The 15,118-nt window shown below is 39.1% G+C and overlaps 1 protein-coding gene across 1 annotated transcript; it reads right to left on the reverse strand.

The window, feature by feature from the left end:
* Nucleotides 1-1,155: 1,155 nt before the first annotated feature.
* Nucleotides 1,156-11,339, reverse strand: tmem115 (transmembrane protein 115). Its single transcript, XM_059333382.1, has 3 exons — nucleotides 9,817-11,339; nucleotides 7,352-7,716; nucleotides 1,156-5,081 (listed from the first exon to the last, which is right to left on the reverse strand). Exons 1-3 carry the CDS (start codon nucleotides 10,306-10,308, stop codon nucleotides 4,778-4,780), a joined length of 1,161 nt encoding a protein of 386 aa, XP_059189365.1. The 5' UTR covers nucleotides 10,309-11,339; the 3' UTR covers nucleotides 1,156-4,777.
* Nucleotides 11,340-15,118: the final 3,779 nt, after the last annotated feature.

Here is a 15,118-nt window from a genome sequence, read left to right on the forward strand (position 1 = left end):
GCTTGTTTAAATAGTATTTCTTTACATTACGGTACATAATTTTCCGTCATACCAATACAATAAGGCAGGTGCAAAATCCTATGCATCATAAAGTCTAGAGTGTTTGATTAAAAGATAACTGTCAAGAGACTGATTGACCATGTGATGCCTGGTAACCCCACCTGTAAATACTGGGAAAAGTGTGTTTTTGAATTACATTTCAGTTTGCTAATTTCACACCAGAAACACAATCAAGACTGAAACACTTCTTTTAATTTCATACAATCATCTTTTATTTCATATAGAGATAAAGAAATATATCTGAAAACTAAAACAGAAAAGTCTGTGCAACAGCCACAGTGCATGGAGAGAGAGAGAGAGAGAGAGAGAGAGAGAGAGAGAGAGAGAGAGATCATTAGTTTGAACTGTTGGTGCAAAAGTAGGGACAGATAAGGAAAGTGAAAGTAGTGAAAGCTATATTTAAAAAAGGAAAAACCTTTCTGTGAATGACCACCTTTGCAATCAGGATACAAAAACTGAGCAATACTAGTGTAATCTGTCATTCATTTGAGGGCAAACAGCTTTCATCCACCAGTTCTGGTGACCGGTGTTACTCCAAAAGTCACTATTTTACCAAACAATTAGATTTAGAAAGGTGTTTTGTCACCTGTTCAAGCTACTAGAATATGTGAATATACCTTAAAATTAATTAATTTTATGTCAGGCTGATGTAGTCACGTTCCTAAACTCTTGACTTGATGAAGCAATCCAATAACTGCTTTTATTCGTTTTTGGACTTGCAAGTGTTGCTACATTAAAATCTTATTAATTCAAGTAGAGTTGTAACTAATGATTATTTTTATTATCAATAAATAAATAAATAATTTCTTGATCAAGTATTTGGTCTTTAAAATGTCAGGACATAGTGAAAATGTCCATCCCAGTTTTCAAATCTAAGGTAATGTCTTTAAATGTCTGGTTTTGTCAGTTTAAAACCCAAAGAAATTCAGTTTAATAAAACAGATCAAAGCAGAAAATCTCAAACTCTCTGTTTGAGAAGCTAAAAACAGCTTTTTCTGCCATTTTTGCATGAAAAATTACTTGAACTGGACCTCCACTTTGACAGGAAACCAACCAGGGAAAATCTAATTGTTTGGGTAAAACTGAGAAAGCACGTGCATGTGGTGTATCTTTAATAATGAAATAGGTGTACAGAACAAAACAGTTATGAACCGCGTACAAAGCCACATTACAATTGCAGCAATTAAATGCTTGTTCATTGACTTTAAGGGTTTGGCCACTGACAAACCCAGTCACACCTCTCATTATCCTCGCATGTGGCTTTTTCTAGTTTGTCAACAGCAACTGTAAACTGGCATTATTCACACAGACGGAACATGACTGCAATCAATTCTTCTCTTTGAGGATGTTTACAGCCAGAACATATGCAAACACAGAAAAACAAAAGGGAACAGGGATGAAGAGTGGAGGTTTGGCTGGAAGTCAGAGTGACCAGGCTCGACGTGAAACCTCAGAATGCCAACTATAACATAACTTTACCGGATTACACAACTTCACAGTTGTCATCAGGCAGCCATGTTCAGAATGTGTTTTGCAACACTGCTGTTTTTTTGTGGGATTCAAGCGGAGTTGTGCCAGCAGCTACAATGAAAAAGGAGAGTAACTTGCAATTAAAATACTAAGAGAATGACACCATAAAACTGTGATTATGCTGTAATTACTGTATGTATGGGTTTGTATTGACACTTTTCTTCCATCGCTACTGTGAATACTTTTGATGGTAAAAAGCGGTTTGTAGTGGAGCGAGATATCTGACTGCAGCTCAACCTTCTGCACTCTGATGCTGGATTTTACTCAGCTCTCATTCCCTTCAGCTCATTCATATTTAATTAAAAGAATGGCCCCCACTCATCCAACGTAAACATCTTGTTGCCAAAATAAGAGCACAGTAAAATGAGCAGAAGGAACAAGAAGAAACACAGGATAGATCACACAGAATTTCACTCTAATATGGCTTATCACTTCCCATACATAACACCTTTCCATCAGGGGAAAAGCAACCGTTTATCATTGCTTGGACTTAAGCAAACTCTACACATTGAATCTGAATCTGCCGTACTTCCTAACATAAATCTGGGATACACTGTCAATTTTAAAGCATCAGCATGGAGTTAGGAAGGGGTGATAAAACAAAAGTCATTGCAAGTTTGAATATCAGACAGCTAATGTGACTTTTTTTCAATTCATCAGGTGTTTTCCCAGAAGCACATGTTCATACACTGGTGACATTATCGCTCATTCCACAGCTTTGCACACCACACCGCTATCTGTCAAAAAGTGAATCTTGTGATTTTCTTCCTCAAAACTGCACTTTTTAATGTGTCAGCCAAGTTAAAGTCTGTGGGCTGAAGGTTTCCACTGAACCACTCAGAGAAAACTGACCAGGAACCAGACTTACATAACTGTTTCTTTTAACATTTTGTTTCCATTTGACAAATTCCAATAAAACCGTTACATAGTGTTCCTGGGGTATTAAATAAGATTGTTGATAAGCATTAAAAATATTTCTGGGTACTCATATTTGGAACATATCCAATCCCAAAATCACACAGGCCACTACTTGTGGGCAGACACTGAAGAGGATATATTATGGAGATGCTACAAGTAACCAGCTGATTTATTTTTAAATTTAGTGTAAGCCAGTGGCAAATAAATTGATCAGTAAGGCCGCTGCAAGAATATTTGTCAAAAAACAAATATATTATTAAAAAGGAAAAACAGAACTGCTTTGTATTTGAATTAAACATGTAACAACACATTTCTGTATTTAATTCAAACATTTTTGTGTAGTTTCCAGATTTGAAATTCTTCATTTGTAATGCTTCTGAAGGAAGCCATCTGCTTAGGTAATGAGTTAAATAAAAACCAAATGGCACTTGTCATTTTAGTTTCCAAGAGTGTGTGTGAAATAAAAGCATTGGCAACTTCATATATTGGGCCTGTTGTTGCAGAAACTCCTTCACAAACTGACGAGACCTCTGCAGGGCAAAGGATGAAGTGAGCAACGTTACATACTTTATGCTCCTTGTTATAGAATTTTTTTAAAATTTGGAAACGTTATCAACCCTGTCGAGTTCACAAGTTCAAAAGCAATTTATCCATTTGTCATCGCTGTGATCGCAAGGTCTGAAATAAATTATTGGCTGTGACTGGCTTTAATCAACAAGGACAGGTGAGAAATGGGGAATTCAATGTTTTGATCATGACTGTAATAGACTGTGACATCTACAGCGACGAGTCTGCAAAATGAATGAATCACTGACCTTTTGGTCTGCATAGAATTTATGAAGTGGTTTGGAGGAAACAATTTAGCTGCCCATCAACCTCCCTAGATAATGATTCACCACTGGCCCTGCTTGGCATGAGTTAAGAAATGAAAGATGTTGCGAGTGTAAAGGATGCGACTGGGAAATCCTAGCCAGGCTGATGACTGATCAATGCAGGCGCCCGCTGTCTGTGGAGTCATTTATCCTCAGGAGTCTGAGACACAACATATTTGACAGAGCACAGATACAAACTCTGAATCTGAAACTCTAAAAAAAACTGCAGTCTGTGCATAACCGTCACGTCCGCCCTCTACCCTTCTCCTGCACTTCTCTGCATTTGTAATAGCGCCAAACACAACCAGCCAGCACTTCTCTCTATCACATGTACTCAGAAACTTGAATAGCTATTGCTGATTCTCGTATTTCACACCCGAGAAGGTGGAAGTGTATGGGATGATGCTCCAGGGATAGGCTTGATATTAACCTAAAAAAATATAATCGACCCATAACTCGTAAAACAAGAATCATAATCATCCACAGATCTGTGTGTGCGTCTAACACCGTTAGTTAGTGCACAGAAATAAAATGTGTTTTTGATTTTGTTTAGTCATGAACAACCCAGAAGGAAAGAAATCTCCAATTGAACGATAAAAGGCGGATAAAAAAGTACACGGTCCATTTCTCTGCCTGCTGCTCCAGAGAGACACCAGGCGGCGTAAGAACCTGGTCCGGGAAATTCTTTCTTCCTGGCACCTCTTCATATGTGAAGTTTTGTATCACCGGCAGGACGCACCTGCAGCAGTCCATCACCTCTGCTGAGTCGTGCTTCCTCTGTTACACAACTGGTCGCGTATCGAAAACCAGTGAACCAAAAACGAAATGTCAGTTGCAGCCATTTTTTCCAGCGCTTCTCAAACTGGTGCGCGTACAGTTGGCCTTTCATCAAGAAGTCAGCGTAAGTCTCTGTCACTGACAGGCAATCGGAGAACAACAATGGCTGCTCCAAAAAAAAATAAAAAATAATATTGTACACCCATTTTGTTATTTATTTAGAAAGCAAGAGAAAGAGACACATGAAGCAGTAAACCGAGCGCTGCGAGTTGGGATTAAATCCAGACAAGACAGAAATTCTGGTTGACTTTAGGTTGTATGCAGGAAGGAAGAGAAGAATTTAGAGTCCAGTTTGCCCAACTACACTAAGCCTTTACAACCATGTCTGAACTGAAAGCACTGTACAGTTACCACCGCCTTGGGCTTCAGGATGACATTAACAGTGTGTTAATGTAGCATTTATGAATATGTGTGTGTGTGTCTGTCTGTGTGCAATATCGAGTGTATACCTACTGTCGCTGAACATACTCGTATACTAGCCAGGGACGCTGAATACACTAGTATACCTGCCAGTGACACCGATCAGAGCGTGCGTATCTTTTACACGTGTGTTCTATTTGTTACGATCTAGAAGGTGCGTCCTCGAAGCTGATAATGCTGGACTCCGGGTGCTGTGCTCCGCCTGTGGATGGCCCTCCGCTGCTCTGTGACATCGAGGACGAGGAGGTGGAGGAGAGAGAGGCGCCGACGGCTCCCCCTGCTGGTCTTGGCATAGAGGAAGCGTCGCGCCCACCCGGGAGGAGCGGCTGTGTGTCGGTTCTGACCTCGTCGTCGTCATCGTCTTCCTCGTCATCCATGCTGGGCCAGGCGGACTGGTCCTCCACGCGCTTTAGACGTTCATTCAGAGCCTTGAGGGCCAGTTGTCTGGAAGGGAGAGAAATAGAGTTCTATCATTTTATATATCCCATAATAAACAAAGACAAGATGAAAAAGGTATTGCTGCACAAGAAGGGAAACCTGTTTGTGATTGTTTTAGTTCTCCTGTGTACTCTCCTCTCTCAGCCAATGCTTCCATCATGGTATGAAACAAGTTATACAAGTAATCCCCCATTTGTTATACAAACATAACATCCTGAACATAACATAAAGTTAAGAACTATGGTTGTGTACCGGTAACATTTGAATTTGAATTTGGAACGGAACAGTACCTTTTTACAGTGTTTACTCTGTTTAATAACAAAATTGTAATTTCAACCTGGCTGTCAGTCTGTCACCATGGCATAGTGTGCTCAGAGGAGGTGTGCATGTGATCGATTTCAGCTCGCAGTTATATTGTATTACATTATATTGCAGGGATCATTTTCTGTGTGCAGTTTTGAAAAGTGTAACCAGACTTTAGGCACGCTATTGCTCTCATACACTGTGACACGTTACAGGATCGACATAATGTTGTTTGCTCTCTTTCACCCTCAGCTTTTCTACTGCATGCACTCGCGTGTGCATGTCTGTGTGTGTGTGGAGGAGGAAGAGAAGGGGACAGAGATATTGGCGTGACCATAAATGACAGCAAGCATGGTAAATAACTTTCCACATAGTTTTCCCTCAAATTATTGTGCTAACGTGCTTTGAAAAAACAATTACTGTCTCAACCAGGTGCGCTCTCAGGTACAGATTGATTTAAAATCGGTAGTACCAACGTAAATCGGACTTACCCTCAAAAGTACAGAGTTCAGTATACAACCCTATGATATACTTTTTGCTGATACTGTCAGTCAGAAGAAGAATAGGCAATTTATCAAATGAATGATGCCGTTTTTTGGGACAAAATTCATCATTTGTTAATTCAATCTCCCCACTTAATCCTGGAGAAATACCACTTATGTTCCAAATCATCACCAGAAGATTAATTTACCAATCAGCAGACGGCAGACCTCTCAATCACCAGCTTATCAAAATCAAGGATTTATAGAGGCCTTAGCTATATTTATTTAATATGCATCATACTGGAGAAGGAAACACTACCCAGAAGATAAGATAACATAACAAGTTTGACCAGTTTCTGGATAGAAATGCAGCAATTCATTCTTGATGTCATAACCTTTTCCAGCTGGGAAGTTGCTGAACATATGCAGCCGTGTAAGTGTTCAGTTGGAAAGGTAGAGGCCATTTTTAAATGTCCTTTAATATGTTTCCATTTATACGTTTTAAAATAGTATTTCTTTGGCTTTATTTGACAGTCACTATATCAAGACACATTTTTATCTTGTTTTGACAATATATATCACTTTATTGCCAAGCCTTAAACTATGAAGTTTTTGTCATGTGATATGCACTTTAACCATTTAGACACCAGGGATCCCCACTGAGATATCAAAGAATGTGTATAAAATTACCGTTCCAATGACAGGAGCACAGGTCTGTGTGTATGTGTGAGACAGCAGTGACACCTATCTGTAATTGAATCTGTATGGCATCTTGGAAGTGTGTTTGTTAGACAATGGAACAGGAGGGGATAAAACAACCTCTGACAGCTTGAGAGTGTCAGTGAGTGTGTTTGCTTGCATGAACAAGTATGAACTGTTGAGGAATATGACAAGAAGAGGCTCAATGAACTTTACCTGAGTAAATACAACTAAAAGCAATACTGTTTTTTGTCTTTGACTGGAGCATTTATTTGACTATATGGGTGTGTGTGTGTATATTTTATATTACTCATTACTCAATGGGTTTTTCTCGTAAGAGTGGTTGCACTGAACCTATTTTATTAAACAATATTTTGCTGTTAAACATTATGTGATATCACAGAAAGCTACTTAGTAAATGGACTTTTTTGAGAGACTGTTCAAAGAAAATTGAATAATTATTATTTACCAAAAGTATTCAGTATTTAATGCTTCTTCAACCACATTTAGACCATTAGGGCAGAGTAAAACCAGTCAAACTGGTACCACAATAATGACACAGTGACCAACCCTGTGTATTTAATGGCACAGATACTTAATTTAGAAGTTACACTGAACTATTTAAAGAATAAATACACGTTTTGCTCAGCAGGATAATCTTCACAAATGAACACCACTTTTATGAAGTTTGAAGAGTTAATGCAGCCGACAGAAGTAAAAAGCTAATGTTATGCTATTGACATCAGTTCGTGAGTATGCAGATATATTTCACTCTTTTTTATTCTGACTCACCTCCTCCTTTCTGCATCTTGTGGGTCCGTCCCTGGCAGACTGATAGTGATAGATGAAGGCGCCCCCACGTCGTATCTCTTCACCATCTTCCTGCAAACCTTCACCTTGACCAGGGCAGCGTGGACCAGCCCTGCCAGCAGCCCCACGGCCGGCTGAAGCGCCTCAGGGAAGAAACTAGCAAAGGCAAAGTGGTCCGACATATCCCCGCGGCCACGGCTGTGCCTCTGGTAGAAGCGTAGGTAGACCCAGCCGGACAGGGCACCAAAGCTGTATGCAGCCAGGGGAGCAGAGCTGTCGAGCAGACCCGACAGGCGCAGTAAGGCCAGGAGGAGGAGGACCAAAGCCGGTGCTGCTTTGAGTCTCACCTGAGAGGGGAGGAAGAGACAGATTTTAGTTCAGTTCAAATGAACAAAAATAATCAGGCACAGAGACAGCTACTAATTTGTCTGCAGACCACTGTGGCTGCCAGTTCCCACTATTCACTCAAGTTCAACTGGAACACCAAACAATAGTTGGTTACATGCCAGGGTAGCAGGCGGAGTCATAACCAAAATGTACCAGCGTTTGATGGAGCACATCTAGTAACCTGCTCAGCCGAGAGGACGGAGATTAGACTGAAGTAACCCAGCTTTACACAAACTCATAACAAACACAAAATGCAAAAAAATAAAGCAACTAAAGCAGAGTGGCCTGGTAGTTCTAAATGACACATTAGGAATGTGTAGCTAATGTGTGTTTCCTCGAAAAATTAAGCCCTTATCTGGATACTCAGTGTAAGCTGCTCTGTAGCAGAGCATCAGATTTAATCTTGAAAATGGAAATTAACAGATCACACTGTAGTCCAAATTTGGAAGACAATCACATGTCTGAACGTGACAACACAAACCAAGTGAACACTCAACAGCCTATAAACCACTGTCTTATATGGCTTTAATACAACGCCATGATCACTGTATTTGAATTTGACACATACAGTATGTGTGTGTGCTCATGAAATGAGAAACGCTATTACCATACCACACCATTAAAAAAAAAGGAAGGAAGCACTACTGGAATGTAACAAGAGTTTATAAAATAAATAAATAAAAACAACTTTTCTTCTCATAGCATAAGATCACGATACAAGAATCTTGCAAGTCATCCCACTGAATAGACACAGTATTATTCACAAAAACGGAGACTTTTCTCTACAAAGTCCTGCCGTAGATATACATTTGTTTGATATATTTTTTAAACCTGCAGTTTGTGGTGTTGTTATGGCAATAGTAGGGCGGAACAATATGGCGAAATCTTGAGTACAGGTAATTTTCATATTTTCATTGCTCTGGCTTTGCTTTTACATGCAAGAATCAAAATGTAAAGCGCCAGTGTATTGTAGTTAAACTGCAAAACTGAAACTATTTAGAAAAATATAAATTTAATACCTTTTACATCATTTTGATGATATATATCATCATGTAGTTGACAAGTAAATGTCTATCATATATATTTTTTTGTTTTTCGTACATCCTCGCTATTGCAAAACAGCAACCGCTTTACATTCTGTTTCTTCCACGTGGGACCAAAGCTGGAGCGACCCATTGAAGTCCTGTTTTGTTTACACTATGGAATATTCATACAATGTGGCTATTTCATAAACAGCAATGAATGGCCTGAAAATATGCTACAAAGTATATCATGATATACTGTATTATATTATTAGAATACAAAATTACCAATATAGAAGATTTAAGCCATATCACCCAGTTAGGCGTATTTCACCAATGTGTTAGTAAAGGGCTTAAAAATACATAACTGGATGCTTTAATGCAAAACCACAAACTAGAGCCTCAAAGGTGACTGGATGCTACACCTCTGAACATCAGAAGAAAAAACAAACATCATGGGCTTTAACACGTGGATTTCCAGCACAAATAAACAAGCATTCTCCAATCCAACAAAATTTGAATACACTGGTGGAAAGGGAGTAAATGTGTATACCACTCTATTAACCTTAGTTTTAAAAGCTACACTTGAAACTATATGCTTCCCTTTCAGCTAAAAGTATTCAGTATATTTTCAGTGCTTCTAAAACTGTCAGACACAAATGTTTTTGTAACTTATGTCATTTACAAGTCGTGCGTATATCAAGGCAAAGGATCTGGATCACTTTGCCTTTACATCTTCCTGTCCTTACTCTATTTGTATCCATTATGAAATCTGCACATATTCCACTATTTTGTGAATATGTCTGAGGGTATCATTGATGTGTGATGGCAGTTATGTGACGGTTTGTTTATTTACATATTTCAGAGACTAGTGGTTAGGTTTCCAGTGCTGTTTACATTCTTGTCGGGTTACACTCTCAGTTTAACTTTGTTGTCCCACTCCTCCTCGGTCTGGATTTATTCACAGGCTCCACAGAGGAGGATACCCCTTGCCAATAAGCATCAATGCAGATGATTTTTGGTATTTGTTAGTCTTACCTGTGGCACTCTGAGCACTGTAGTATCCCCCATGGTCTGCTTCAGCGCCACCAGGACACCTCCCAGGAACCCGGCTGCTCCGTAGGCACGAACATCAAACAGGTAGTCCAGGTCAAAGGTGGCAACATAGGTGAGGAGGTAGGAGAGGCCTACCAGGAGGCCTGCTGAGATGTTAACCACTGCAAAAAAAATCAGGAGCTCCAGAGCCCCCCACAGAGGCTCCAGCAGGCGCCCACAGGCCATGACTGTCCCCACATTGGCCGCCACACCCCAGATGTGCTGCTCCACCACCCCATGGGTCACTAGTGTCCACACCCAGAAGTTGGGTGGAAAAAGGTATCCTGGGGTCACCCCGAGTGCGTATGGAGTGTCGACAGCCCATGACAACAGATAGAGCAGAACCACCACAGCACTTATACTTTTTACCACCACACTGGTGCTGGCAAGGGCAGCCAGGAAGTGCTGTCGAGCCACCGGCAGGTAACGATTCATTGTGGTCTATTTTTGATCCTTCTTGAGCAAATCAGCTCAAGAGAGCAAGACAGCAGATCAGTTGCTTCTGGTGCAGCAGATGTTGGATGCCGTGAGAGATTAATAATGCCAAGAAGAACAGGTGACACCTGTAAGTCCTGACAGCACCAAAATCCACTCTTCTCTGGGAGCCTTCATCCGGGATACAGTCTTTCAAATGGATAAACGTAGCTTTGGAAATCAACTCAGTGAAGTAAATTCCTTCCCTTCAAACAAGGCAACAAACTTTGTGCTGCAGTAGATAAGCCCGGAGATGTGATAACCTTACTAAGGAGACCTTTTGATCTGGCTGCCTGGCTGGCGACCTTCAGTCGGAATAGAGAGAAGTACAACAAGGATACAAATCACCAGCTAGCAAGCGGGTGGTAGCACCCAAATATGCAAATCCCACCTAAAACAAACACCTTACTATCAACTTTTTCAATCGATGTGAGCTGAGCTAGCTTGTAAACACAGGAGAGCTAATGTTAGCTAGCTGTCAAACTGTGAGCGTTTGGAGTTACGCTGATTCATAACGGCCACAGAAGAGCAGGAGAGGTCACGTCTTTGTTTTATTATAAGATAAAGCAGCCAGGGTCAGTAAAACCTGGTCGACAAACCAACGTAGGGAGCTCCTGTCCAGGTCCCCTGCGCTCTCTCGGCCCGGTGTCTGCCGGGTTAGCCCGAGGATTCCCTGTAACTAGCAACAGGCCTTCAAAACAATGTTAGAGGCGTTTCTTGAACCTGCGTCAACTCGCCTATAGTCCAAAGGTTTTCCCACTAGCTTAGCTTCATTCGGTTATCGTATTGTTCTTCCGTCTTTTGAGAGCAGGTCGCCGGAGAGAAAATATGTTCTGCTGGCAGGCGCTCCTCCTCCCTGTAACACCACTCAGCTCCTGACCTGCGCTGTCTGCCGTCGTCATCAACAATCGGTGAAAAAAGCGTCAAGTCACGTAAGGGTTTAACACCAGAGCATCACGGGAAACAGAGTTCTTCTTCTTCTTCTTCTTGTTCTTGTTCTTGTTCTTGTTCTTGTTGTTGTTTTTCTTCTTCTTTTGAGTTTTATTGGCGGTTGGCAGACCAACGTACAGGTGCATTACCGCCACCTACTGGACTGGAGCGTGGAGCAGTAGACTGACAGGAAATTAAGGAGAGAAAATAATAATACTGATAAAAAAAAACAAAATAAAAAAAAAAAAGTTATAATAATAATAATAATAAAATCAAGATAAATAAATGATTTAACAGGAAAAAGGGGAAACAAAAAAACAACTAATAGCATTTTACAAATATAAATAATTAAATACATAACTAAATTTTCTCTTTAAGTCCTGTTTCCCTCAGGTAATTAAATAGGGGCTTGTTTTCCTTGCATGATTTTTTTCCCAGGGAAACAGAGTTCTCAACAAATGACGCATCTAAGTACATTAACACCTCAAATCGACCACGTTGTCAACAGAAAGTTATTCAGACCTGATAGGTGAGTCTTAGCTGCCTGTTCTGAAGAGCAGCTACACTCAAGAATTTTACTTCAGTGCAATTTTGAGGTTAATACTTCACCTATCTAATTTAATTTATTTTAGGCCTACTCTATATTTAAACTGCAGTTCAGAGGGAAATATTATACAATTCACTGCATTACATTTATTTGACACCTGGGGTGACTAATTACTTTCCAGATAAATATTTTGTAACAGCATTGGCCTATTTAGCCTAGTTAACTGCATCAGCAGTAAAAGGCTACATAAACTACTTGTGAATTAGCCAATAATAGGCTATATGCTCGAAAGGAGCCGTTCTGCATGATACCTTTAGCTTATAATAGCTTACTTCAGTACTTTTACTTAAAAAAACAAACAGAATATATGCTACTTCTCTCACCACTGTCAGTTGTCTTGCTAGCTTTTAATAATTCAGACAGTGCTCCTCTAGTTGGTAGCTAGAATTCATAATAAGCTTGTTCTGCACTGTGGTTGTATCTCTCGCTCTCTCATGTGGAATTATTATATTATTTATATGTGATCTTAGCTGACACACTTCCTTTAGCTTTGTTTTGATATTATCATTATGGTTTTTAGTATAGTAACATTCAAATGTTGAACCAAGTCATTGCTTTGCAAGTCTCAAGTGACTCTTTACACTCAAGTCCCTAGTCAAGTCCCAAGTCCTCAACTTTGACCAGAAAGGATAAACAAGTCATAATCTTCTCTCAACAAATATAATGTAATTCATTAAGTTTTAAATTTACAAAAATGATGATTGTTTTTTCAAATTCGCATTAATTTGTCAAAACAAGGTTCACTTAATTGTTAAAAACTAGTGGTGCTGACGTAATGTTTACACTACGTTGCAAATCATCAGGTTGCTATAATTCCACGTTTTGGGCAGAACTTGTACACTGAAATATTAATTGGTAATTCTGTTCATGATTCTGGGCATTTTGATGTTTTATATGTATTGTAAAGAAAAAGTTTTTTTTAATTCCTAAAATTACAGTCTGTGTATATTGCATGTTTAGACGTGTAGTACTTTTTTGTACAGGTTTTATTATTAAAAAAAACTTGAAAATAATAATAACCCAATTATAAAGAATTAACCCAGCAGGGCAGTTATTAGTTAACCCATATTTGGGTAGAATATTTAACCCATCTTGTTGGGCCCAACGTGTAGCTAGTCCAATAGTTACCCAGCAACTGGGTTAAAATGTTGCCCTTTTATAACATATATAACATGACTTGGGGGAAGATATCAAGTCACGAGTCATTGGTGTTAAAGTCCTAGTTGCAAGTCAAAGGTGATTTTGTCAGGTCTAAAGTCATCAAATTCATGACTGTAGTCCACTCCTCCAGGAATATTATTCTTTACTTCAGAAAGCTTAATTTGCACATTTGATCCCGAAACAAGCTGCTCCTTTTATACTTCCTTTGCTAAATGCACGCTGTAACAATGTAAATGAAAAGATACAACATTAACACAAATGCATTTATTTTATTCTGAACAATCATAACTCACATCATATTTACAAAAAAGACAAACCACATACAAACAGGTTGTAACGAGGATACAGACTGAACAGCACTCAGAGTTTACAGAAACGCCTTATATAAAAAGAAAACAATCCAAGACACGTGATGATATTTGTTATGGATCATGGTGCATGCTCAAACACAAGCCCCTTTATACATAACTTGGACTATAAAACAGAAGGTACATAATGTGTTCAGGCTGGGATATTAACACTTGCCATTTATTTCTGGCTCATAAATTTGATTTGGAAGGCAATTTCATTTTAAAAGCAGAGTTCTATGGTGATGGACGGTATGAATTTGGCAAATTATAGTCATTGTAAGGTAAATTGGAAGCTAATAGTTATGGATCAAATGAGATCTAATGAAAGCACAGGTGTACATACAAAACCAAAACGGATAATCAGGCTCTGCAATTGAATAAACATGCAAATTAGCTCATGAGCTACCATAACCAAGCAATTTGTCTCTGCAAAGCAACCATACTCCTTGTTATCTTTCAGACATCTCACGCCTCACTGAAAAATAGAGGTTGTAATCAATCAAGTAACCTGCAAAATAAAGGCGGTCAGGTGACGAATTTGGTAGTTTCATTGCTCTGTTTGATTTTAAGGGAGCAGTGTGTTGGATTTGGTGACATCTAGAGGTGAGGTTGCAGATTGCAACAAATCCAATATCTCTCCCCTCTCTTTCCAAGCACGGCACAGACCTACAGTGGCCATCAGGTTACATAAAAACGCAGAAGAAGCGGCCTCTAGAGACTACTGAAAACACAATGATTTTCAGGATTATACACTAGTAAAAACATTAAATAATGTACATGCCATTATATCCCCCTAAATCCGACACACTGGGCCTTTAAGGATTTCAATTTGACAAATTAAATTTTTAAATGAACATCTTTTTGTACATGGGTGTGTCACACACACAGAAACTTCACTACGTCAGTGACAATTTATTAAAGTGGGAAACGAAAAGCTGATCAGTGCACATTAAACCCAGAGTTCAGCCGCAATGTTTCATTCCATTGATCTAACCACGATATTGTATTAACAGAAATATCCAATTCCTGCCCAAAGGAACGGCATTGAACGTACTGACAGTTATATGAGTGTAATTGATTGTTGGTAACTGATTTGGCATATCATAATAGACACGTTTAAAAAAGTAAATTGGCAATGTCTTTTTGTTTCATTTAGTGTCCACATCCATCTGTGTTTTTTAGGGATGCAAATGTTAAACATCATTTAAACTACACAATATTAGTTTTTTTCATGCAAAACAGTTTTATATATTATAGTTGATATTATCTGCAATGTGGTCTTGAAATCAGTTGACAAAATGAAAGACTATCTGGAGCGAAATCCATATTCTGACTCTGTTATTATGAATGTTTGATTATTAATGCAAGGACAGAGAAAAAGACACCAAAACTTGTCCATCTCATTGGACATACAGGACAGTTGCTGTTTTCTGTTAGGGCTTTTGGGTACATTTTGTGGCTCTTAAAGGGACAGTTCACTCCAAATGTCCAATGTTTTTTGAGGGGCAAATGTAATTTTTGTGGGTAAACTGTCCCTTTAGGCAATACTACTGCAAGTCTGCCTGTCGAGTGTAAGTCTTATTACTAACTGACAATATGGGCAGGCAAAGTTTAATCTAATATGCTGCAGTTTACAGTGTTAAATTACATAAATATGCCATTGTTTGTATTTCATAGGGTTGTTCTTTAAAGAAAATGATACTCTGGTATTCTAAAACGGTAA

The sequence above is a fragment of the Centropristis striata genome, chromosome 5, assembly GCF_030273125.1.
Source record: "Centropristis striata isolate RG_2023a ecotype Rhode Island chromosome 5, C.striata_1.0, whole genome shotgun sequence".
Taxonomy (NCBI): Eukaryota; Metazoa; Chordata; class Actinopteri; order Perciformes; family Serranidae; genus Centropristis; species Centropristis striata.

What these genes read in the sequence shown, in the direction of transcription:
- tmem115 (XM_059333382.1), bottom strand. Translation starts at nt 10,308, where the DNA reads ATGAATCGTTACCTGCCGGTGGCTCGACAGCACTTCCTGGCTGCCCTT. An exon ending in CAGTGCTCAGAGTGCCACAG is followed by an intron (nt 7,717 to 9,816) that starts GTAAGACTAACA and finishes CTCCCCTCTCAG; the next exon opens with GTGAGACTCAAAGCAGCACC. An exon ending in CAAGATGCAGAAAGGAGGAG is followed by an intron (nt 5,082 to 7,351) that starts GTGAGTCAGAAT and finishes TCTCCCTTCCAG; the next exon opens with ACAACTGGCCCTCAAGGCTC.